This window comes from Alosa alosa, chromosome 7 (genome assembly GCF_017589495.1).
Source record: "Alosa alosa isolate M-15738 ecotype Scorff River chromosome 7, AALO_Geno_1.1, whole genome shotgun sequence".
NCBI lineage: Eukaryota > Metazoa > Chordata > Actinopteri > Clupeiformes > Clupeidae > Alosa > Alosa alosa.
Window position 1 is genome coordinate 36,622,803 of NC_063195.1, and position 23,635 is coordinate 36,646,437.

The following is a 23,635-nucleotide window of genomic DNA, read 5'->3' on the forward strand; positions in this document are numbered from 1 at the left end:
TAGACCATTGTTGATGATTTTTGTACAGCCACAGCATATTCTGTGTTATAGCTATGAACACATACAATGGCTCGTTTGAAATGTGAGACTTTAAGCTCTCAGTGGGTGCAAACCGTGTTTGTTCCTGAGAAATCCCAAGCTAAACAGTGGCTAGTTTTCATCAAAATTGCTGTTTTTTTTCTAGAAATGGAGATATAACGTCTTTCATGAAATATGAAGTGTTGCCTGTAAAGTTTCCGGGAAGTGACCTGGCGAGACTGCCACCTAGTGATAGACCCCCGAAAATGGCCTGGTTTTGAGCTGACGTGCATGCGTCACTGATTTGACCAAAGCGGCAACCGAGTTATGATAAAATATCCAGATAAAATGTCCAGATTGTGCGTTTTCATGAGTTTTCGATCGTCATATATTTAATTTCCATTCATCACAGAGTTCCCAAAATCACATATAAGGTGTGTTGGAGTGTCTAGTTTCGTAATTTAAAAAAAAAAAGCCAAAAACGTTAAATTACGTTTTTGGCACTCAACGCGTGGGAAGGAAAAACGTAATATTACGTTTTTGGCACTCAATGAGTTAATGTGGGTCTGGCTTGCCAGGCTATAGGCCTATTGATGATACCTAGTTGATGTCACAGACGCAAGAATTCTAATGTTGCCATTTTAGGAGTCAACTAAGCATATTGTGACTTAACTCCAAGGTTAGCGTCCAAGTTTAAAGGTCTCAATTAAATTTAGCCTAACTCTTTATTTTTCAACCGATTTCATTTTAATATGCTGTGTGCGTGCGCAGAGGTGTCTCCTTTGGAGTAGTGTAAAATCTATTTTAGAATTAGACAAGGCAATTGCAGCAGCAAATTCGTCACTAGGCTACCACAATTTTGTCAACTGTAATCTCTATATATATAGCTTACAGTGATAGAAAGCCTATCAAACAATGTGCTTAGAATGTATGACAGGGCACAAGGAAAAAAATTACTGCCTATGTTGCAAAAGTAAACATCCCCCGGCCCCCATGTTCGAGTGTGCAGTCATTTTTAATCAAATATCAGAAATGTTGTCTTCCTGGCAGGAGGTAGCCTGGAGATTCCAGACCCTGGTAATCTAGAAAGATTAAGGGTCTGGCTACGAATAATGTAATGGTCCAACTCGAGGGGCGGCATCAAGCGTGCATTTGAAAATCTCACTGCACGAATTGGATAACACAATACGACCAACGTTTACTGACTGATTCCGGACTTCGACGCAATTGGATAACACTACAACTGTCATCTGTTTAGCTCGCCTCTGACCCGCCTATATCAGATACACTGATGTGATTGGCTCTCCACGATACAAGTGGCAAAAGTAACGTGCTTCATTACTTATTGCCTGAGTGTCTCGCAGAGACAATTCAAATTGTGCTCTTGCGAGAACTCTGGAGTTTCCAGGGTATGCAGGAGGCGTACTTTTAGAACATTTCTGGGTCCAAATAGTCCAAATAAAAATTTTTTTTGCTGCTGTTGCTATGATACAGGCTACCTGTATTACAATAAATTGCGACTTTAGCCTAAGAGACATCTCTATGTTGCCATGGCGCCGCCGCGTTCAGACGCCTTTTTGGTTGCTCCGCCTAATTTGTGCTTATATTTACTCTTTTACCTTTTATTAACCCCTAATTTTTTGCACTTTTCCACTGCACTGATTACGTATAATGGCGTTACACTCAGAAACATCGGAAATGAATTGCCTTTTTTGTTTCGGGATGTTTTAATCGACGATTCTACCTGGCCGACTGAGATTCTCCGAGATGCATCATGGAACCATGGAGACGCATCTCGGCGCAGAAGGAAAAAACACAGAGGAAAACGAGCCGGGGCCCGTAACAGATTGAGGAATAAAGCTCATAGGCCTCCATTGCCTAGCATTCTCCTAGCCAATGTCCAGTCTCTTGTGAACAAGATGGATGAACTAAGAGCGAGAATACAGTTTCAAAGAGACTGTAACATTCTATGCTTTACTGAGACATGGCTAACTGAACTTGTACCGGACTGTGCCATCACTCCGGTGGAGTTTTTCTGCTGCTTTCGCTCTGACAGGACTGAGGAATCTGGAAAATCGAAGGTGGCGGTGTTTGCATCATGACCTAACAGCAAGTGGTGTGATCCTAGAAATGTCACCGTTCTCTCAAAGTCCTGCTCGCCTCATCTAGAACATCTAGCTATCGCCTGTCGAATCTTCTACCTGCCCATTGAGTTTACTTTGGTAATATTCAACGCTGTCTACATTCCTCCACAAGCCAACACAGATGCTGCGGTTTCAGAATTGCAAGAAGTGTTAAATAGACAACAACACACGCGACCCTGAAGCTAAGCTTATTGTGGCCGGTGATTTCAATCAAGTACATCTGAACCGGTCCATGCCTGAATTTATTCAACACATTCACTTCCCTACACATGGTGACAACACACTGGATCACTGCTACACACAGTTCAAGAACAGTTACAAAGCTAAGTCTCTACCAGCTTTCGGAAAATCAGATCATGCCGCTGTTTTCCTACTGCCTATGTACAAGCAGAGAAGTCAGAGGGACCCCCAGTGACGGAAGGAGGTCAAAGCTGGACTGACCAATCGGAAGCCAGGCTACAGGGCGCCCTTAGCAACGTTGACTGGGAGATGTTCAAGACGAACTCTGCTGACATCAATGAGTTTACGGAAGTATCATTGAGTTACATCAGTATGCTAACTGATTCCATCATCCCAACTGTAAAGATCCGAAGCTTCCCTAACCAGAAGCCATGGGTGGATAGAGAAGTGAGAACGGCATTAAAGACACGCACCATCACTTATAATGCTGGGCTTATTTCAGGGGATATTACTGATTACAAAGCAGCATCTTATAGTTTACGTAGAGCTATTAAAGATGCTAAGCGGCGCTATAGAGACAAAGTTGAAGCTGATTTCTTGGAGGGTGATCCAGCACGAGTGTGGAAAGGACTCCGAACCATCACTGGCTTTGAAAGAAAGTCCCCTCCTATGATGAATGTGAGTAAAGCCCTCCCTGATGAACTTAATGCTTTTTATGCTCGCTTTGACATGAAAAACACAGACTATCTTGCACTAGCTGCAGCATGTGAAGCAAATGAGGATGCACCTTTCTGTGTCTCTGAGGTCGAGGTCTGAGGTGTGAACAATGCCTTTAGGAGGTTTAATTGTAGAAAAGCTGCTCGACCGGATGGAATTTCTAACAGGGTTTTGAAATCCTGTGCTGCTCAGTTAGCTCCTGTGTTCACTTATATCTTTAACACATCATTGGCTCAAGAGACAGTTCCTACTTGCCTCAAGCAGTCTGTTATTGTTCCAGTACCGAAAAACTAAAGTCCATCATGTCTGAATGACTACCCCCCAGTAGCCCTGACATCTACAGTGATGAAGTGTTTTGAGAAGCTTGTGAAAAACATTATCTGCTCTTACAGAGCCAACAGGTCTACAGATGATGCCATCTCAAACCTCATGCACACCACCTTAACTCACCTGGAGGAGGGAAATGGGAATAATGTGAGGATGCTGTTCATTAACTTTAGTTCAACATTCAATACGATAGTACCTCTCACCTTGGTCACAAAGATGAAGGCCTTAGGACTGAACACCACCCTGTGTCACTGGATATTTGACTTTCTCACCAACCGTTCACAAGTGGTTAGAGTGGGGGGTCTGACATCTGACACATTAACCATCAGCACTGGTGCTCCCCAAGGCTGTGTTTTGAGTCCACTGCAAGTACAACATCTACACACATGACTGCAAAGCCAACAGTAGTCATACCTCCATCATCAAGTTTGCAGATGACACCGTGATCTTGGGCCTGATTAGAAACAACAATGAACAGCTCTACTTGGATCAGGTTGATGTGGTGGCACAGTGGTGTCAATCTCAACAGCTTGACACTGAATGTCAATAAAACCAAGGAAATGGTAGTGGATTACAGAAGGCAGCAGCAGAACTACAGTTACACCCCACTAATGATCAGCGGGCAACCTGTAGAGAGAGTCACAAGTTTTAAATACCTTGGTGTCCACATTACTGAAGACTTAACATGGACTGTTAACACTCAATATGTTCTGAAGAAGTCCAGACAACGACTCTACTTCCTTCGTCAGCTAAGGAAATTCAAAGTTTCTACATCCATCATGAAGGCCTTCTACACTTCAGCGGTTGAGAGTGTTCTAACTGGTAGCATCATCACCTGGTATGGGAACTCCACAGCAAGAGATTGTAGTACTCTGCAGAGAGTAGTGCGCTCAGCTGAACGTACTATAAGAACTCAACTCCCTGCTCTGCAAGATATCTATTCCAGAAGAGTACTCCTAAGAGCCCAAAGGATCCTGAAAGACTCTTCTCATCCTAACAATGGATTATTCCTACCACTGAAATCAAGAAGACGCCTATGTAGTCACAAAGCCAGAACTGAGAGACTCAGGAGAAGTTTTTATCCCTTGGCCATCCGAACTCTGAACTCACACTATACTGACTTTGCACACATTCACTCCTCAGCACTCTCAAACATTTCCCAACTCTGAACTCACACTATACTGACTTGCACTCATTCACTCCTCAGCACTCATGACCCCCCCACACACACACACACACCTACATTACTTTTAGCACTTTTACATCCCTCTCCCTATGCTACAGACCTTTTATTTATTTTCTTATTTCATCACACGTCAAAACACACACACACACACACATATCTGACTTTCTCCCACTTTTGCACATCTCCATAGAACTTTTTATTTATTATTTTTGATTTCTCCTCCATCTATCTACCCATGTCCTTGATTGCCTAGCCCAGGGGTTCCCAAACTTTTCCACGACAAGGCCCCCCAAATACTACTAGTTTCTGGCCAAGGACCCCTTGATGTGTTATTAAACCCATCAACAATACTACGGCAAATGTAAAATTACATTAAGCTAATTCTAATAATTATTTTAGCCACAAGCACTTTGCGATTGAGCATACAGTGTGTAAAAATTGCATTTGGAGCTTTCTGCTATATGAGAGCTATCACTCTACTATTATTCCCAGTCATTATCATGGAAAATATAATGTTCAGATATGCGACAAATTATTCAAATGGCATTGTATAACAACCCTCATAGTAATAGGTATATTTAAACATTTTCAAATGTATTTATTTGTTGCTTTTATTTTTCCTTCCAAATTGCTGAGGCCCCCACTTTGAAAACCACTGGCCTAGCCTTTCTGCCCCCCACCCCCATCCCCAACACACACACACACACACACACACACACAAAAAAACAACACACTTACATCATCACTGTCATCACCACACATACATACTGTACAGCACACTGCTTGCTACAGTAAGCCTCCTCTACATACTTGCTGCACTGCCCCTCCCTACATACACAGCACATTGGGATCTTGGGATCTTCTCCAACACACATCCTCTACATACTTGCAGTACACTGCCCCCGCCTCTCCCCTACTTACACAGCACATTATTTCATCAGGAAGCTTCTCCAACACACATCCCAACATACTTACAGCACACTGCCCCAATACACAGCACATTGTCTCATGAGGAAGCTTCTCCAACACACATATTGCACACTGCCCTCTCCCCACATACACAGCACACTATCCCATCTCCTTGTCATCCCCCAACACACCCAAGACCCCTGGCAGTTGGGTTAGCCCCTTGAGCCGTGGATCTGCCCAAGGTTTCTTCCTTGGTAAGGGAGTTTTTCCTTGCCCTGTTGCTCTTGGGTTGCTCCCTTGTTGGTGCCTCCCCCAATCCCAATCCTCCCCCACCTTTCTTATGCAGCCCTTGCCACTTAATCTACTAAACCCCTCTTCTACTGCACTTTTTACCCCTATAAATGCACAAATAGGCTGACACCAGACATAATTTCACTGCATTTCTTACTTCCAGTAACTATATGTATGTGACAATAAACTTCCTTGTATCCTTGTAACGGCATAAATCGAGGTGTTTCAAAGAATCACTGGCTTATTAATGCATCTAGGCCTAAGTTATAGCCTAATTAACTATGTATTAAGTAAATGTAAATGTTTGCAAACAAATAAATAAAGTGTGTTGCATACCATCTTAATTAATTTCAAAGACTATTATTAGGCGGTCTCTATGCTGTTTCCATGGATAGTTACAGGAATCCAAGTCGGTGTTGTTTTAAATATCGTTGATGGCACCAAATAAAAAGTATTTCCTGATTGGAGAAACTTTTAGTTTCTTTTCTAGTTGATATAGACGGTTTATTCAATTTAAAGGTAATTGATAACAACAACTGGATTGCAATAGCCTGCCCTTGCTAGCTCACTGGGAAAAAAAGTTAGAGGCATCTTACTCAGGTTCTTACCTTGTCTGAAAGCTAGCCAGCTGAGCTGACGTTCACAAATCAGTTCTAACAGCTGTTCTAGTGCTAACTAGTCAACACATTGTCAGTTTTGCCTAACAACAAAATAGATGTAATCCGGAATTCACTTAAAAATCAGAGTAGCTCCCGTTGATAGGCCTACGTTATTAGCTGCAGACGCAGACAGCTGCAGACAACACGTAACAGTTTGCTTGAAGGATCCGTAGCCTAGGCGCTGCCAGCTTTGGATGTAACTTCGTCTTTGCTAACAGCCCCTCACATCGACTCATCCAGGCACTTAGGCGCATATTTTGTTTATTGCTGTAGGCTACTGCCAGTCATGTTCAATAATGTGGTTACGGGGTCTTGGTGAAATTAAGGAAATGACAGCCCGTCCTCCGCTTCCTAGCATTCTCCTTGCTAACGTACAGTCACTCGATAACAAACTGGATGAAATCAGAGCCAGCCTGGCGTTTCAGCGGGAAATTAAGAACTGCAATTCATTTGTCTTTACTGAGACATGGCTGGACCCCTCAATATCAGACTCTGCCATCCTACCCCAGGGCCTCCTCATTCATTGACAGGACAGAACTACTGACTCGGGGAAGAACAGAGGAGGTGGTGTGTGCATCCTAATCAACAAGCTGTGGTGTGGATGTGCAAACATCATCATCGGGGTGCTCTCCTGACCTCGAACATCTAATGGTCAAGTGCAGGCCCTTTTATCTACCCAGGGAATTCTCTGCAATTTTTTAGTCGCCGTTTACATTCCACCGCAAGCTGAAAGGGGCTGCTTTCATTGTAGCTGGCGACTTTAACAAAGCCGACCTCAAGAAAGTCTTACCGAAGTACCATCTGCACGTTAACTTTCCAACTCGAGGTGAAAACATTCTGGATCACGCCTACACCCGCTCAGCCTTCGGCAAATCGGATCATTCCTCTGTCCTCCTAATGCCAGCCTATAGGCAGAAGCTGAAACGGAGATGCTGGAACGAAGTCGCAGATGCGACCTCTGTCTGTCTTGCAGAGGAGCTGAACTCTTTCTATGCCCCTTTTGAGACACCCACCATGTCAGAGGTACTGTTAGAGCAAGACTGCTGCCCTTTTCAGGTATCTGTGACCGATGTGTGCAAATCCTTCATAAGAGTGAATGCATATTCACAGACATCTTCAACCTCTCACTGGTACAGTCTGTTGTCCCCACATGCTTCAAGAGGGCCACCATCATCCTAGTCCCTAAGAAACAATCCCTAAGAAACAATAATTTCAGTCTAAATGATTACCGCCCTGTCGCTCTGACCTCTGTTGTGATGAAGTGCTTTGAGAGCTTAGTCAAAGACCACATTACACCCTGTCTGACTACTGCATTAGACCCTCTCCAGTTTGCTTATAGGTCTAACAGGTCTACAGATGATGTTGTAGCTTTGACCTTGAATACTGCTCTCTCTCACTTGGATCAGAACAACACGTACGTACAGATGCTCTTTATCGACTTCAGCTCTGCCTTCAACACCATAGTACCATCTGGATGGATGGATGGATATATACTCTTTTGATCCCGTGAGGGAAATTTGGTCTCTGCATTTATCCCAATCCGTGAATTAGTGAAAGACACTCAGCACACAGTGAACACACAGTGAGGTGAAGCACACACTAATCCCGGCACAGTGAGCTGCCTGCAACAGCGGCGCTCGGGGAGCAGTGGGGGGTTAGGTGCCTTGCTCAAGGGCACTTCAGCCGCTTTCTACTGGTTGGTGTTCGAACCGGCAACCCTCCGGTCACAAGTCCGAAGCGCTAACCAGTAGGCAACGGCTGCCCCAAATCTAGGCTCCTCATGAAACTGCAAGACCTGAACATCAGTCCCTCCATGTGCAGCTGGATACTAAACTTCCTAACAGGCAGGCCACAGGCAGTACGGCTAGGTAACATCACCTCCTCCAGTCTAACACACAGCACTGGTGCTCCACAGGGTTGTGTGTTAAGCCTCCTGTTGTACTCACTGTTCACATATGATTGTGCAGCCACTGACCGCTCCAACACCATCATTAAGTTTGCTCATGACACCATCATAATCGGCTGCATCAAGAATGGTGAGTCTGCCTACAGAGCAGAGGTGGCAACAATGACATCTTGGTGTCAGGATAACAGTCTGCTGCTTAATGTAAAAAAACCAATGAGCTGATAGTGGATTACAGACAGCTGCAGGTAGAACAACATGCACCCATTCACATCGGGAGTGCAGCTGTGGAGAGTGTCAAAAGGTTCAAATTCCTGGGTATAAACATCAGTGAGAATCTGAGCTGGACACTGTATGTGACCCTGCAAGGCGAAACCAGTCAGTTTGAGCACAGTGCTATTTTGAGAAGATCCACGATAAACAAACGTATGGGATAAAATGTCGAATTTCACGTTTTCGCATTAGATAGATAGAAAAAAGTAATTAAAAGTATGTAATATAAAAAACACAACTAAGCAATAAGGACAGTAGAAGATAAAGAATATACTAAATATACTAAAATACAAATTATACTAAATAACACTTAATCTAAATCAATTCTAAAAACAGTATCCACATAGTGGGTGATACATCAATCAAGAGGCGCTTGTAATGACTGAGGCAGGGACTGAGCCTGTGATTCTCTGTGCATAGTAAGGTAAGGTAAGGTGCTCTGTATGAGTGAGTGTCATGGTGATGGTGCAAATGAGTAAGTCCAGCAGTGCAACAGTGCAAGAATAAAGTCAATATATATCTGTATATCTATATATAACTATATTAAGAAAAGGTATAAGTGTGGCCACAGTTCGGCTGTGGCATGCGGGGAGGGTTATGCATATGTGCTAATATAGCACGCAACAAATGAGGCAGAAAGACAGTGGTAAAAAGTGGCTAGTTGACAGACAGTATCCAAACATGGAGGTGGTGAAGAGGCAGACAGACTATGTGGAGAAGTCTATCTCTCCTCTTCCCTTAAGTGAAACATTGAACAGTTCAATGGCCCTGGGGACAAATGACTTCCTCAGTCTGTCTGTTGTGCAAGGCAGTGAGCGAAGTCTCCAGCTGATCAGGCTCTTCTGCTTAACAATAGTGCTGTGGAGTGAATGACACTCATTGTCCAAGATGTTGATCAGTTTGTCAGTTGATAATTCAACAGTATACAGTGACAGTCTACACTTTCATATTGTGAACAAATTTCACGGATAAACATACGTTTTGACTGTTAAATCCTGACTTTATTTAGGTGAAGATTCAACACATTAGCAGTCATTCCCTTTGTCCACGCCGCTATAAAGTTTTACGGTAGAGCTAAAATTTACTCATTACTTGTTACTCAATGTGTCAGCTCTCTATCGTTCTTGGCAGATGTAACCGAATATGAATTTGTGAAAGACTTGCCTTTCAGGGCACGAACGGTCAAAAGCACAATCTTGGACCAGTAGAAGTTTTCCATTGACGTAGCGCATTTTAAAAGTAGGCCTATACACAATCTGTGTACACAGAACTCCCCTTACTTCCCCTGAAATACATTAATTATATTCTATAGTGACACCTAATGACCGTCCCAGGTATTAACTAGGGGGCAGAAAAAGACACTCATTCGGTTGATGAAACTGGACATAGTCAGTCAACCACTTCAAAGTCACGCTACCGTAAGGCTAATAATAGTGGTGTCCTCACACTATCGCACGTGACAATTTACTTTAAAAAGGTGATTTTCTCCTCTTCTGGCGTATTGTGACAGGAGAACCATGCCAACTTTGGATGCGGTTATCTTAGCGATACTTTTTGCAATACCCTCGATATACATATTGTTGGAAAGCTTAGTTAATGGTCGTTCATGTGAGCACGATAACTTAATTTGGTAAATTTTACCAAAGCAACTGGTTTCGCCTTGCAGGGTCACTATTGGTGTGGTCACAAAGACAGCTAGACAGCGGCTCTTCTTTCTGCACCGTCTGCGGAAATTTGCCATGGACTACAAAATATTGGCCAACTTTTACCGCTGTACAATAGAAAGCATTCTGACTGGTGGCATAACAACATGGTATGGTAACCTGCACTGCCCAGGATCGAGAATCGTTACAAAGAGTTGTCAGATCAGCACAGCGCATTACAAGGACTGAGTTACCATCCATCCAGGACCTCTACTGCCAGCGCTGCAGAAGGAAGGCCAAGCGTATATTTTCTGACCCCAGTCATCCCAGCCACTGTCTTTTTTTACCCTCCTGCCTTCTGGCAGACGATACAAGGGCATAAGGACCCGTACCAGCAGACACAGGGATAGTTTCTACCCGTAAGTCATCAGGATGCTGAACAGTCCTTGGAAATCCCCACATAATGGCACTTAGTTTTTTGAATTTTGTTTTACCCTCTTCCTCCTTCTCTCTCCATCCTATTTTTATAGTATTTTTAAAAATTATTCTTGAAGTTGAATGGACACTTGAGCACAAGGAATTTCAATGCTGATAAATGCTTATTTATGAGTACATGATAATAAACTTGAAGTTGACATTGCTACAAATTTAAAACTGGATTACTCTGGAATGGCTAAACAGGGAAATGCATTACACCTTTGTGGGGAATGCTTTACACCGTTTACCACAACAACTAGCGGCTAACATTGTTTAAAAGCTGAGAAAAAGCTCTTTTGTGTGATGTGATACATGTGATGTCTGTGTGATGAGTAGGCTACTTTGCGAGTAGTTCAGCAAAGAATGGGTGAATTTGGAGGCACTTTCTTTCTTGTCACTTTCCCCACTGCGTAAAAGATTAAATTAATTTGCAATGTTAATGCTAACATGCAAATTATGCTAATGCTGCTTAATTTGACAGGCCATAGGCTAAATAAAAATTGCTAGTCAGATGCAAAAGATAATATTGAAAGAAGGGGGCACCAAGGCCACAGTGGCCTGTGAACCTTCGATTTTCAAAGGGGCATCACGGCCAACGCAAGGGGCCATGGCCGTCTGGCCACTATGAAATTCCCACCCTGCATACTTTGATAATAGATGCAGTGTGCTGTTTCAAATTCAGTGCATTTTTTTAACATGTCACGGCATACTCTCTGCTTGAGGCTAAGATTGTGTTTAACTAGTGTATTGTGTTTAAACTGCGAAGTGCCTGCACTGTCTGCAAACTTTGTGTTCCCCGCAGTTCTAGGGTAACGACTACAAAGTTCATGGAGTCTCCTTATAGTACCTCAACCAGCTGAATTCTCGCAGCCAGTCTTCCCAAAAATGGTGGGTTTGGGCCTTTTTCACCACATAAACCTCTGACTCTGAATCATCATCCGACTGTGACACTGTAGACTCTAGTACTAGCACACAAACCGCAGGTCGGAAGAACGAGTCAATAGTTCGCTTGCTCATTGTTCAGACGCACATAGCAGGTTGTGATATCTGTCTCCTTCCCACAGACGTTTACGTGCGCTCGATTAGGACCCTCACCCACACATTAGCCACTGACAGAGGCCATTCCCTATCCTTCTCACACTCATTGGCCTGCCACAGATTCCAGATTCATTCCAGATTCAATAAATAAGGGACAAATTTACTAGTTGCACATGTGCGACTGGATTTTGGTCGCAAGATGCGACCATTTGGTCTCAGTCTGGAGCCCTGATCTGTAGCACCTGCCAGAGGGGAGGAGGTTAAAGAGGGTGTATGCAGGGTGTATACAGGGTCTTTGATGATATTCTCTGCCCTCTTCCTTGTCCTACCAGTGTACAAGTCCTGGAGGAAGGGCAGGGGGGCACCAATTATTTTTTCAGCTGTCCTAGTTATTTTGAGTAACTCAGAATGCTTCAATAGTTCAGGCTACCTCTTTGTGTGTGTGTGTGTGTGTGTGTGTGTGTATACGTGTGTGTATACACGCACGCATCTGTAGTTTTGGCATTTCATTTTTTTTTATTTAAAAAAGTATTACATTTGTATGGTTTTGCTGTTGTTTCAGATGGAGGATGACGAGACCTACACAGACCTTCTTGCAAGCCTGAAAAGGAAGAGGCAGCTGACTGCTGATGAGCTTGCGCTCACAATTCTGAAGACCATGAGGGGATGGAGGAAGTAGGTATAGATTTAGATGGTGTGTGTAAGGCAGTGCAGACTGCCACTAGACTTTTTAATGTTGTTTTTTACTCACGTTATTGTCCCAGGCATATGTGGTTTTACAAATCGGTAGGGGTGGGAGCTTGTGCTTAGTTGTGCGTCGTATGCAAACAGTGCAGGGGCATGGGATAATGAGAAATGTTTCTGGGATTGATCATTTACATGGGGTTCACTTCCCTCCCTAACGTCCATTGCTACTGGGGAACCAAGTCTCTGCAGGGATCGTGGGCCAAATTGTTTGCAGCTGGATGGCATTTTGCGTTCGCGGTAGCCTACTGGGGTTCTTTAGGCTACAGCCCTGTTACTTCAGCATTGCATCTCACTAGCCAGTGTGTGCGGCGCTACAAAGCTGCAGGAATTAAACATGCAATAAAGATACTGGTCATGATGAGTTGAAGAAGAGCTGATTAGTAATTGATCAGGCTATTACATTTACAGGATTTCAATGTGTGGAGGGTATTTGTCTACAGTAGTCGATCACATGAAGTTAAATGCACAACTTTAATTAACTTCAATTTAATGTAGGGCTGAAATATAGCCTAATGTGCCTGCTGGTGTCAGTGTTGGCCTACATTTTTTATGTATTATAAATACATAGATAAACTTTTAAAATAAAATTTTAAATAAAATTTGAATTCAAATTTCCCAACGACTGTTTCAAAAGAATGGATTTCTATTCTCGTAGGCTAGTTGATGTGATGTTTTAGGGAATATAAGGTCATGAAAATTTGTCAAGAAATTATGGAAAAGTCATGGAAATTCTCTGGTGGAAATGTGTACAAACCCTGAACAATGCTGTGGGGACATGAGGTAGCATAAAATAGAGGGTAATGCAGTACAATGTAATTTCCACAATGCGAATGATTTGACTGACGTATTTAGACTAGTGAAGAAAAATTCAGTTTGGGACAAAAGACATGTACATCAGCCTATTGTGGTAAGTGATTACAAATACATGGAGGGCGTTGTGTAGCAGACCTCTACAGATTCCTTATAATAACATAACTATTACTATAGTATTCACTGGGCTTATCCAACCAGGTTTGCTTAAACGTAATTGGGGTGTTAACGTCGCAGTCAGCTGACGATAAAAGACTGCTTGGCCAAACCTACGTGGAGAGAGCACTAATTACCAGACACGGAAGCTCTATCGGAGAAAGTGGTTACTAGGAAAGAAAAGGTGGAAAATTTCCGAAGACTTTCCATGGGAAGTTAAGATGGGGAATTTTGTAAATATTCCAAATTAGCAACGTTCATGGAATTAAAAGAAATTATGGGAATTAATGGGAATTTACGGGAATTAACTGGTAATTTTGGGTAATTCATACAAACTGTTTCATATACAAACATTAACATTTTGTTTTGTAATAAGGAATATGTTTGTTCATATTTTCACTTAGCTTAGACTACAAAGCTAGCTAGCATACTAGCGGGAATCCCATTCTCTGCCTAAGGTTTACTAGTGTGTTAAACTAGCAACATTGAAACCACTGAACTGCCCAAGATGGAAGATTTCGTGGAATTACGCTCTTATTACACTTTCGACCGAAGAGACAAGTTTTAAATAGGAAAATTAACGAAAATCTTTTAAGCGTGATGCTAACAGGCGAGATGCTAATGGTCTAATCCGATTCAATGATCTATGCTAGGCTGGAGCTAAAAGTGGTATCGCCAGACTCAGAGAACGGCTGGATGAACTGGAGAAAGGTAAAAAGCAATTGTTTAACTCAGGGAGGTGGAAACTGGGCGTAATTCCCCAAATGGTGGAATATCCCTTTAATCAGACAGGCAATATGCACATATGGTTATTAATCGTCCCGTTAGAGTTTATGCAAAATTACGTACCCCCATTTGAATGAGCCCATAATGGGCAACTGTGTTCGCAAACTTCCCCCAGTTTCAAATAGAAATTCGACTGAAACTGCATTAAATCAGGTTGTAACTATATTATGCTCCAAGATGGGGGCTACGTTTAAGTTTCCTGTTATAGACTAACTTGCCATATTAAAAATTCCTAGTTTATTCCGACGTGTCGGGAGCATTTTAAATAGAGTATTCACACTGGATAAGTAGATACATGCAGAGGCCTACTAGTTTCCCTGGCTAGTCAACCACTGGTAACGCTCAACACTAATCTCCGAGTTCACATTCCCTTTCCTCCAGTATACAAGCAGCCGTGGCCTACTGGTTTGTGCCTCGGACTTGTAACCGGAGGGTTGCCGGTTCGAACCCCGACCAGTAGGAAGAGCTGAAGTGCCCTTGATCAAGGCACCTAACCCCTCACTGCTTCCCGAGCACCGCTGTTGTAGCAGGCAGCTCACTGCTCCGGGATTAGTGTGTGCTTCACCTCACTGTGTGTTCACTGTGTGCTGAGTGTGTTTTACTAATTGGAATTAGTTGGAATAATTGCAAAGACCAAATTTCCCTCACGGGAGTATATACTTACTACTATACAACTAATTTAAACTCTTCCACAACTCACTTTCCTTCTGAGACTCATTCTGACTTTCTTTTTTTTCACCACCACCCCCCCTCTTAGGAGGACAATCTTTATTTTTTATTCCATATAAGTACAAGTAGTAGGAGCCGCTCCAAATCCACCCACCTTAGTGTACAAGTACAAATCACAGGTGTGACTAAGGCACCGTTCTAATAAGGCACCGGTGCCGACGCAAACGGTAGTAACTACATCGAATAACAACATGGATTTTGGTGCCTCATTTTAGTGCCACTTAAATCTCTGCCGTTTTTTTTTTTTTTTTTTTAAGGCATCACTGCATGTCATGTGCCATCTCTAAGGTCTTGCTCTGATAGCAACACATCCAGATACAGCTAACATAAACACTAGATGTAGCCTAAGATTAAACCAGAGGGGTGCACCACCAGGGGCGTCACTAGACCTTTCTTGAATTTCCCCTGGGGATCAATAAAGTATCTATCTATCTATCTATCTATCTATCTATCTATCTTATTCACTGGGGCACGCACCTTAGTAAAAGTCTCCAGTGCCCCAGTAAAATTCTAGCGCGGCTCTAGCTGGAAACGGCATTCATGAGCGCATCTCTGTGCCTGCTTTAATCATGGCTCGAGCCTGTCACTTACCAGCCAATAAAAAAAAAAAAAACAAGGAATAAAGAAAGGGGCCATAATAGCCAATCGGGAAATAGCACCTCTGTAGCTGGGTAAGATTGAATGCAACAACCAATGAAAATCGCTCACATGATTCTTCCGAAAGTTTTAAGTTGTACTGCACACACATACACTGTGGAATCCGCTGGAGCTCGTTACATCACTTTGAGCACAGAGTAAGTCGTCCCCTGTTTAATGTTACAACAAATTCACAACTTGTTTGACAGAAAAAATGACAAGTTGATCGCTGTTACCCACATAACTAGCATCTGTTTTTCAATGCTTAGCGTCATTGTAGCCTAAATTTAGCAACAGTTTACCAGCTTGTGCTCTCTCACTCACACACACACTCACACCATGCGTAGGCTGCATGCACACATGCAGACAATTAATAAGGATTTATACGTATACTGTAGAGATAGTAGAGATGGACATCAGAAAATTCTTCCTGAACAGAGGGAGAGAGGAACAGTGAGGAGGATGAGGGAGGTATGATTTTGCCCACATTAACGGTAACATTAACATTTATGCTGGTAATAGCCAGTGCTGTGATTTGATCAATGGTTTAATGGCAAACTTAAATAAGTTTGCTGCATTTGCAAATGTAGCCTATAATAATATGCACAGAATCAGAGTAGCCATCTGTGTAGATTATTATAGGCTACATTTTAAGTAATTTATCACCAAAAGTCAGTATGAAGGCTTTAGTAGGCTATTTAAGCTACAAAGAACTGCAGTATTGCCAGGATGTCTATAGGACCCTTGCCTGGGAGGGAAGTATATCTCAATTTGACTAAAAATAAGCTTCCCTTGTGTTAGTAGGAAAGCCTATTAAATTCATGCAGTGAGTATAGGCCTACTTATGCCTATGTGTTTGGATGTTGCTGGATAGTGGCTGCTACAACAATTGAGGGAGAGTGTGCTGGAGGAGGAGGAGGAGGAGAAGAAGGTCGAAGACAGGGGAGAAAGAGCACAGGCTGGGCAGTCCAGTACCAGGCAGGGGGAGGAGGAGGAGGAGGAGAGAGAGGCAAGAAACGGATGAGGACATGATGGGGGCTAGACGTAAAACTATTCAGAGTATGGAGGAGGATGTCTGTGACCTAGGGGAGATATGTGATGGTCCAAATCAGCCTAGCCATTTATTTCATATTGCGCGCACAGTTAATTTTTTTTCAAAGCTCTAGGTCTAGAATCGCCCCTCTGCACCACATAGGCTAGTGGACAGTATTTGACAGCTTGCGTGAGCCCAAGTAGCTTACTTTAAAGGGGAACTTGGCAACTATTTCAACTTAATAAACCCATTTAGAAATCATTTTGAAGGTTAAATGACCTGTTCCGGTGAAAATAGTGACTTTCCCCGCTCCCCTCGTCCCCAGGTGGAAAACCAACCTTGCAACATTGGGACTACCATCCCGGTGAGAGAAGTGAGAAACAAGAAACTTGTTTTAAATTGTGTTTCTTACCTTGTAACATCCACATTGTTCTGTCAAAGTTATGCTAACCGTTTTGCTAGCTTGTAAACAAATCCATTTCCTTTATCGTTACCTTTTTCCACAGTTTGAAATAGCATAATGCACAACTCCAGCAGAGGGGGAAATATAGCTAATCCTGCCAAGTTTCCCTTTAAAGCAATATCACAAGCTCATCTCAAAAGCAGTAGGCCTAACTACACACAAGCAAAAGGCTATGCAACAACATCAACAGTATACTTATACAATAACCTTGCTTATACACTAACTGGCATTTATTACAGTGCATGAAAATGCACTGTACTGTTCTTCCTAGGCAACTTCAACAACTTCTTATTATTATTCCGCTTACCACTTTTTCCGCACGCAATTTCTCTTGAACAGTTTAACTTAGAAACTTCATTCAAACTTTGTAACGTAGGTCTTCAAACAGATCGGGTTGGTATGACTTTTCAACTTTGAAACTTTTATACTTTTTAAACTATTAAAGAAAAACTTTTTTGTAATCCCCATAGACTTAACATTGCCGACAGACATCATAATACGGCCGTTAAGCAATTAGAATCCTATGGCAGGTGTTCAGGCATCCTGGATCAACTGCCAGTCTCAGGCTTTAAGCATACAAACTGGCCCTATTAAGACTACACATCCTGTTCAACTGCTTCCTCTGCCAAAAACTGTTTCAAAATAAAATTCCTCACTACAATATTTCACTATTAAACAATTTAACCCTTTAAACTACTGAACTTTTTAACTGTTCAGCCATTGTAACTGTTACTTGTCATCGACTATGACTCCTACCCACTGTAGCTAGTTAGATAGATAGTTAATCTTAGCGATAGTTAAGATGCTAGTTAAGTTTTAAGAAAACTGCTAAAAATGATTAGCTAAGTTAGCTAAGTAACATGGTTAGCATAGTTCGCATGTTAACATTGTTAGCATGTTAGTTAGCATAGTTAGCATAACTACTAAAAATGATAAGCTAGGTTAGCTAAGTCACATGGTTTACATAGTTAGCATGTTAAGATTGCTAACATAGTTAAAGATGTTTAAAGAAAACTGCTAGAAAACATTAGTTAAGTTAGCTAAGTAACATTGCTAAGATAGTTAGCATGTTTAGCAAAACTGTTAGAAAACATTAGTTAAGTTAGCTAAGTAAAGATTGCTAGATAGTTAGCATGTTTAAGAAAACTGCTAGAAAACATTAGCTAAGTTAGCTAAGTAACATGGTTAAGATAGTTAAAAATCTTAGCATAACTGCTAGCAAACATTAGAGCCATTCCAACTTTCAGTTATCACAAATATCTACCTATACACAGCCATTAAACTATTTGAATATCAACATTCATTAAACTGCTAGAAAAGGTTGGCTAAGTTAGCTAAGTAAAGATGGTTAAGATGTTAGCATTGCTAGCACTGCTATAAAACATTAGCTAAGTAGCAAGATGGTTAGCATAGTTAAAAATCTTAGCATAACTGCTAGCAAACATTAGAGCCATTCCAACTTTCAGTTATCACAAATATCTACCTATACACAGCCATTAAACTATTTGAATATCAACATTCATTAAACTTCCAGTCTGTCAACAACTTTTAAACTATTTACCTTCAACTTTTAAACAGTCTACTTTTAAACTATCTATTAAACTATCATTAAACTATCTATTAAACTAGCTGCCTATCAACAACTTTTAAACTATCTACTGTCTATCAACAACTTTTAAACCATCTACATTCAGCTTTTAAACAGTCTACTTTTAAACTATCAACTTTTATTAAGCTATGCAACCACCATGTCTATCCTAGCATCACCGTAGTAACCATCTCTGTATTATCTGTTTTAACTATACATGATATTTTACATCACAACTTTAGCATTTTCATCCACTGGTAATTCCTTGGAATTGCATTTCTAGTTTTAAATGTTATCATCAAAGTTCTAATGTGAAAACTTTTTCACGGTGTGTTCCGAACAACATAATGACATTAATCATTCATGTGCATGAGGCCCATATAGCATCACAATGAATATGAAGATCATGCTAAAAGTTAGCTGGCAAAAACATAAATATGTAGATTACATACTGCATTGATATCACTGAGCTGTCAAGAGGCTATGGAACCATCTCCGTACGTTATCGCTAATTAAGCTGCTCAGCTGACGGGGGTATTAGCCATAGTTGCTGTTAAAATGCCTAATAGCGCTGGCAATCTAAACACTACAACACCGGCATATGTATCATGTTTAAAACTATTATGTGTTATGGGGGAAGACACCAAATTTCTTGAAGCATTTGGGAACACACTGAATGAACTTGAAAGCAGAGTCCCTGACGTTAGATTAGGTTGCTTGCAAATGCCGTTGTCCTTGACCTGGCAGTTCCATGGCGGTTTTAACATAATTTATGGCAAACTACCTACACTGGATAAACTTGAAAGCAGAGCTTACCATTGTGAGTGCATCCATGGCAAGCTGTTTTAACATTTAAATGTATTATGCGTAGAAGCAATACGATATCGATAGTAAATTGAATAATTAACAGATAATTTAAAAATATATCAAATTGGTCTTATCAATAATAAAAAAGCAATTCATGCTGTAGACCATTATATTGTAAAAGCAAAGTACCAGTTCAGGCACCGTTTTGGCACCGGCACCGTTTTAAAACGCTAAAACCCAAACAATATCCAACCCTATGTGTGACATACTAAGACAGACAGACAGACAGACTGACTGACTTTATTTTGTACAAAGTATATTTGCCTATATAAGTTGTTGTATGAATATTTTTGGTTTGAATTATTACAATATATTATTTTAAATTTATAAAAGTTTTTCTTTGTTGTTTGATTTGTGATCGGCTTGCTGTAACTGTGTCTTAAGGTTGAATTTGCTGCAAATACTGCCTGGCACCCCAGAGACCATTTCATCTCTAAATTTACGTTACAGTTACAGTTGATCAAATGATAAATACATATTGTGTACTCCAAAAAATACAGAAGTGGTGTAAAACACCTTTTTTCCATTTTGTGGACATTGCTGTTGTCAATAGTTTCATATTATTTCAAGTTTGGCAGTGCAATGCAGAATCTGGTGTTGAACCTAGGTTAGGTAGCTACAGCCAGATAGACTTTCGAGAAAATCTATCACGACAGCTGGCAGGCATTTTCTGTTGATATAGTTTTTCAGCCTCGCCTTCATCTGCTCCAACTACTACTCTGTCATCTTTCCATCAAGTACATATTCTTGTACAGCAGGAGCCACAGAGAAATTGTTGGCTTTGTTATGAAAAAGGTTAAAAATGGAGTTTGTGTGTATATGTATGTGTGTATTCTCCACAGGTTTGTTCTACTATGTAATCTACTTTCAAATGTTTACAACACATTGATTTTTGAGTGATGTTGAAGTTGATTGTATTCCTAGCTTCTCATAAATAATAATATGTGTTATATATGTATATAGTTTTCATATTATACTGATATTTATATAAGGAAGTTGTATCTGTTGAGTCAAATGTATTTTATGTCTCTCTTCTGAAATGGTCTTAAATAAATATACAGTTTTCACCTGTATTACTGGTAATGTATTTTTATGTCATTCTTATTGGCTGTATCATTTGCTCATATACAAATAAATGGGTTATTCTTATACACCACATAAATCTAAACCACTCTGTCTGACTTCATTATTAGTATTTATGCATACTTTTATGTTATTGGTGAGAAATATTCTAAATCACATTTCCTGCATTTTTTTACACTGATCACTAAATTTATCATAACATTTGAAAGGTTAAGGGTATTCCAATTCAGTTTTTTTGTTAAATAACTCACAACTTGCTGAACATGTTGTATATCAACATTATCATATGTATTTTACATCATTTCATAGATATGATCCTTCTGATTAAAATGGTATGTATATATATATATATATGTATAACACTACCGCGACCGTCATCTGAAATATATCATGTGTTCCTTCCTTTGTATCAGTCTTTCAGACTTATGTGTAGGCCTACATTTATTTATTTGAGTGTTTGTCATGGTTGTGTTGACATTTCTTCTCTTGTTTGCCTTGATTGATGTGGTAATTAAAATCAGGGGGAGGTTAAGTTTTAAATAAAAGTGTTTAAATTGAAAAATTTTCACTTGGTCCTTATTTCAAATTGGTAAAAAAAAGCATGATCTTAAACAATTCTATCGTGATACAGTTTTCAGCCACATTGAGGCACTTGAGTGGAAGCCAGAGGTTTATTTAAGCAGCTGTGTGACCTGAGCCATTTTAAATAAATGTTATAAAGAACTCCTCACAATAGGAAATCCAACCACATTACATTACTGTATGGATATATATGTAATATTGTTTTCCCCTGTTTCTGTCTTTAGGAAGTGAATCGCTATAAAGGAAAGAATTATCCTATCATGAATATTCATGAAAGGACTTTGAGCGTGCTGGCTTGCAGGGTAAGACACACATGCACTCTTCCTGTCTAAGGTTTGCCTAACTAATACCTAATGTCCTTTGCCTGTATACATTCATACCTAAAGTTGTATAGAATATGGGTTGACCAGTTATTGCATAGGCACAAACATTCCAATCCTTTTGCCTTATGTAACCAACTTTAGATTGTGATTCCAAAGGCAAATGTGTTTACTTGGTACAATGATATATGAGGTAGGATAAGCCTGTATTAAACCAGTGTTTTTCAAAATGGTGGTCTGGTGGTCCACAAGCTATCCCAAGTGGCCCCTTAGCAGTGGGAAAATATAATATAGATGAGTTGTTTGCAATATTGAAACAACTTGTATTTAAATCCAGTTCTGCAACACTGCCTTTTGTGGATTTCCGGTCTACCAATGTCATGCGGGGAAAAAATCAGGTTTGCGTTCGCCTGATCTCATGTGAGAATTTCTTTTGTGTTTCCCCAAACACTACGATTGTGTTTCCCACACTGGCAAGGCGAAACGTAGCCAAACTCATAGGCCCCTATTTTGCACCCTGGCACATGGCGTAAAACTTGTTTTCCACCCGGCGCAAAGTTTATTTTCTTATTTTGCATGTCATTTTTTAAACAATGGGGGGTGTGGAAATTAACAACCATGGGAGTGGCCTAGCGCATTGTCTAAAAATCGCTATTGTACACCACCTAAAACGCATTACGCCACTGACAAAGAGAAACCTGGTGGGTATTCCATCAACCTCGCTAAAGGCCAAACCTGGCTTATTTCGATAAGTTTCGCTAATTTTAGTGAAATCCCGTTCCATTAATAAGGTTAACGTTACCCAGCTTGGTAACTATGGGAATTTATGCCACAAAACTAACCTGGTCCGTAGCAGGTTAACTTTCAAGCTAAATTAAGCTGTGTTGCAAAAAAAACCAATCACTCGGAAAACTAGTCAAAAAAGATGGTTCCGTCAACCTGTGCTTTCATCACCTGTAGCATACAACTTCAAAAATAGAAGTAGAAATGTTTTTTTTCCAACAGTGTCACCAAGCATGGATTTACACATTCACTAGCTCCAAAGAATTTATGAAGATTATGCGACTTAAAATGTTTTCACTTGACATGCGTGTGGTTCTAGGAATCTCGCTACTCTGTGTCATAGTGTAACGCGGAGCGTGTAACGCGTAGCGAGACAGCATTTGAAAGGAATTATATTCTTGCGTGTTCACAGGTTCGCTTCCCATGGAGAGTATGTACAGTACTCTACATTTATCATCTTGATGGCACTTTTAGTTATACTCTTTAATGAAAGACATTTCCTACTGTTGATAAAGGGTCATGCACATTTGTTTGGTAGGCTGTTCAGTGACAGTAACTTATGCTTTGCCACTGGGCTATATTATATCTGATGCAAGCCAAGATAATTCTGTAGCCTGTAGGCCTATAGGCAGCTAATAATTAAAACTGCTTCATGTGTCGACGATTGTTCATGAATGTCAAATCAACTGTGTGCTACACAGATTAAATATTAGGCCTAAATGACAACTTGAAAGCCATTGCATTTCAGATATATTTTTTAAACACTTTGGGACTTAGGGGAGACAATAGGCTATATTACGTTGATATTAATTTATTTTATGACCACCTACACCTAGACAATAATTTGGAGTGAACCCTTTTAATCTTAGAACGTAGGCTATACAGTAGATAGTTTTGAATATATGCCAAAGTTGTTTTTGAGTTCATACTATTAATTCACTCGTTTTGTTCAAGAGTGAAGACAATCAAACTCGCAATTGATTTCAAACCATTAGCATTGTTTAAATGTATGCTTTCATTATTTTCCAATTTATGTAGCCTAGTCCTAGGCATAGGCCTATCTAATTGTTTTCTGTCAATGTTTAATTTGATGACTTTCGATGAAAATCCTGTAAATCGAACAGAAATCGTCTAGTATTGCCTTCATTTTACGACACATATCCTCTTTTCGTCAATCTACTGTTTTGGTCTACTTTTCTACCTCGTGCACGAGCAGAGATGAAGCTGACCTAAACCAGAGAATGTCTAATAAGGGGGGAACCGCCACTCTCGGGAAACTTCTGGTTT

The 23,635-nt window shown here is 40.6% G+C and overlaps 1 protein-coding gene across 1 annotated transcript in view; it reads left to right on the forward strand.

Annotated features, from left to right (window-relative positions):
* LOC125297786 (ethanolamine-phosphate cytidylyltransferase-like) overlaps window positions 1-23,635 on the forward strand; it is a 94,204-nt gene that overhangs the window by 14,872 nt on the left and 55,697 nt on the right. Inside the window, exon 9 of the mRNA XM_048248259.1 lies at window positions 21,470-21,547. Coding sequence (XP_048104216.1) covers window positions 21,470-21,547 — 78 coding nt within the window. The remainder of the gene's footprint in view (window positions 1-21,469; window positions 21,548-23,635) is intronic.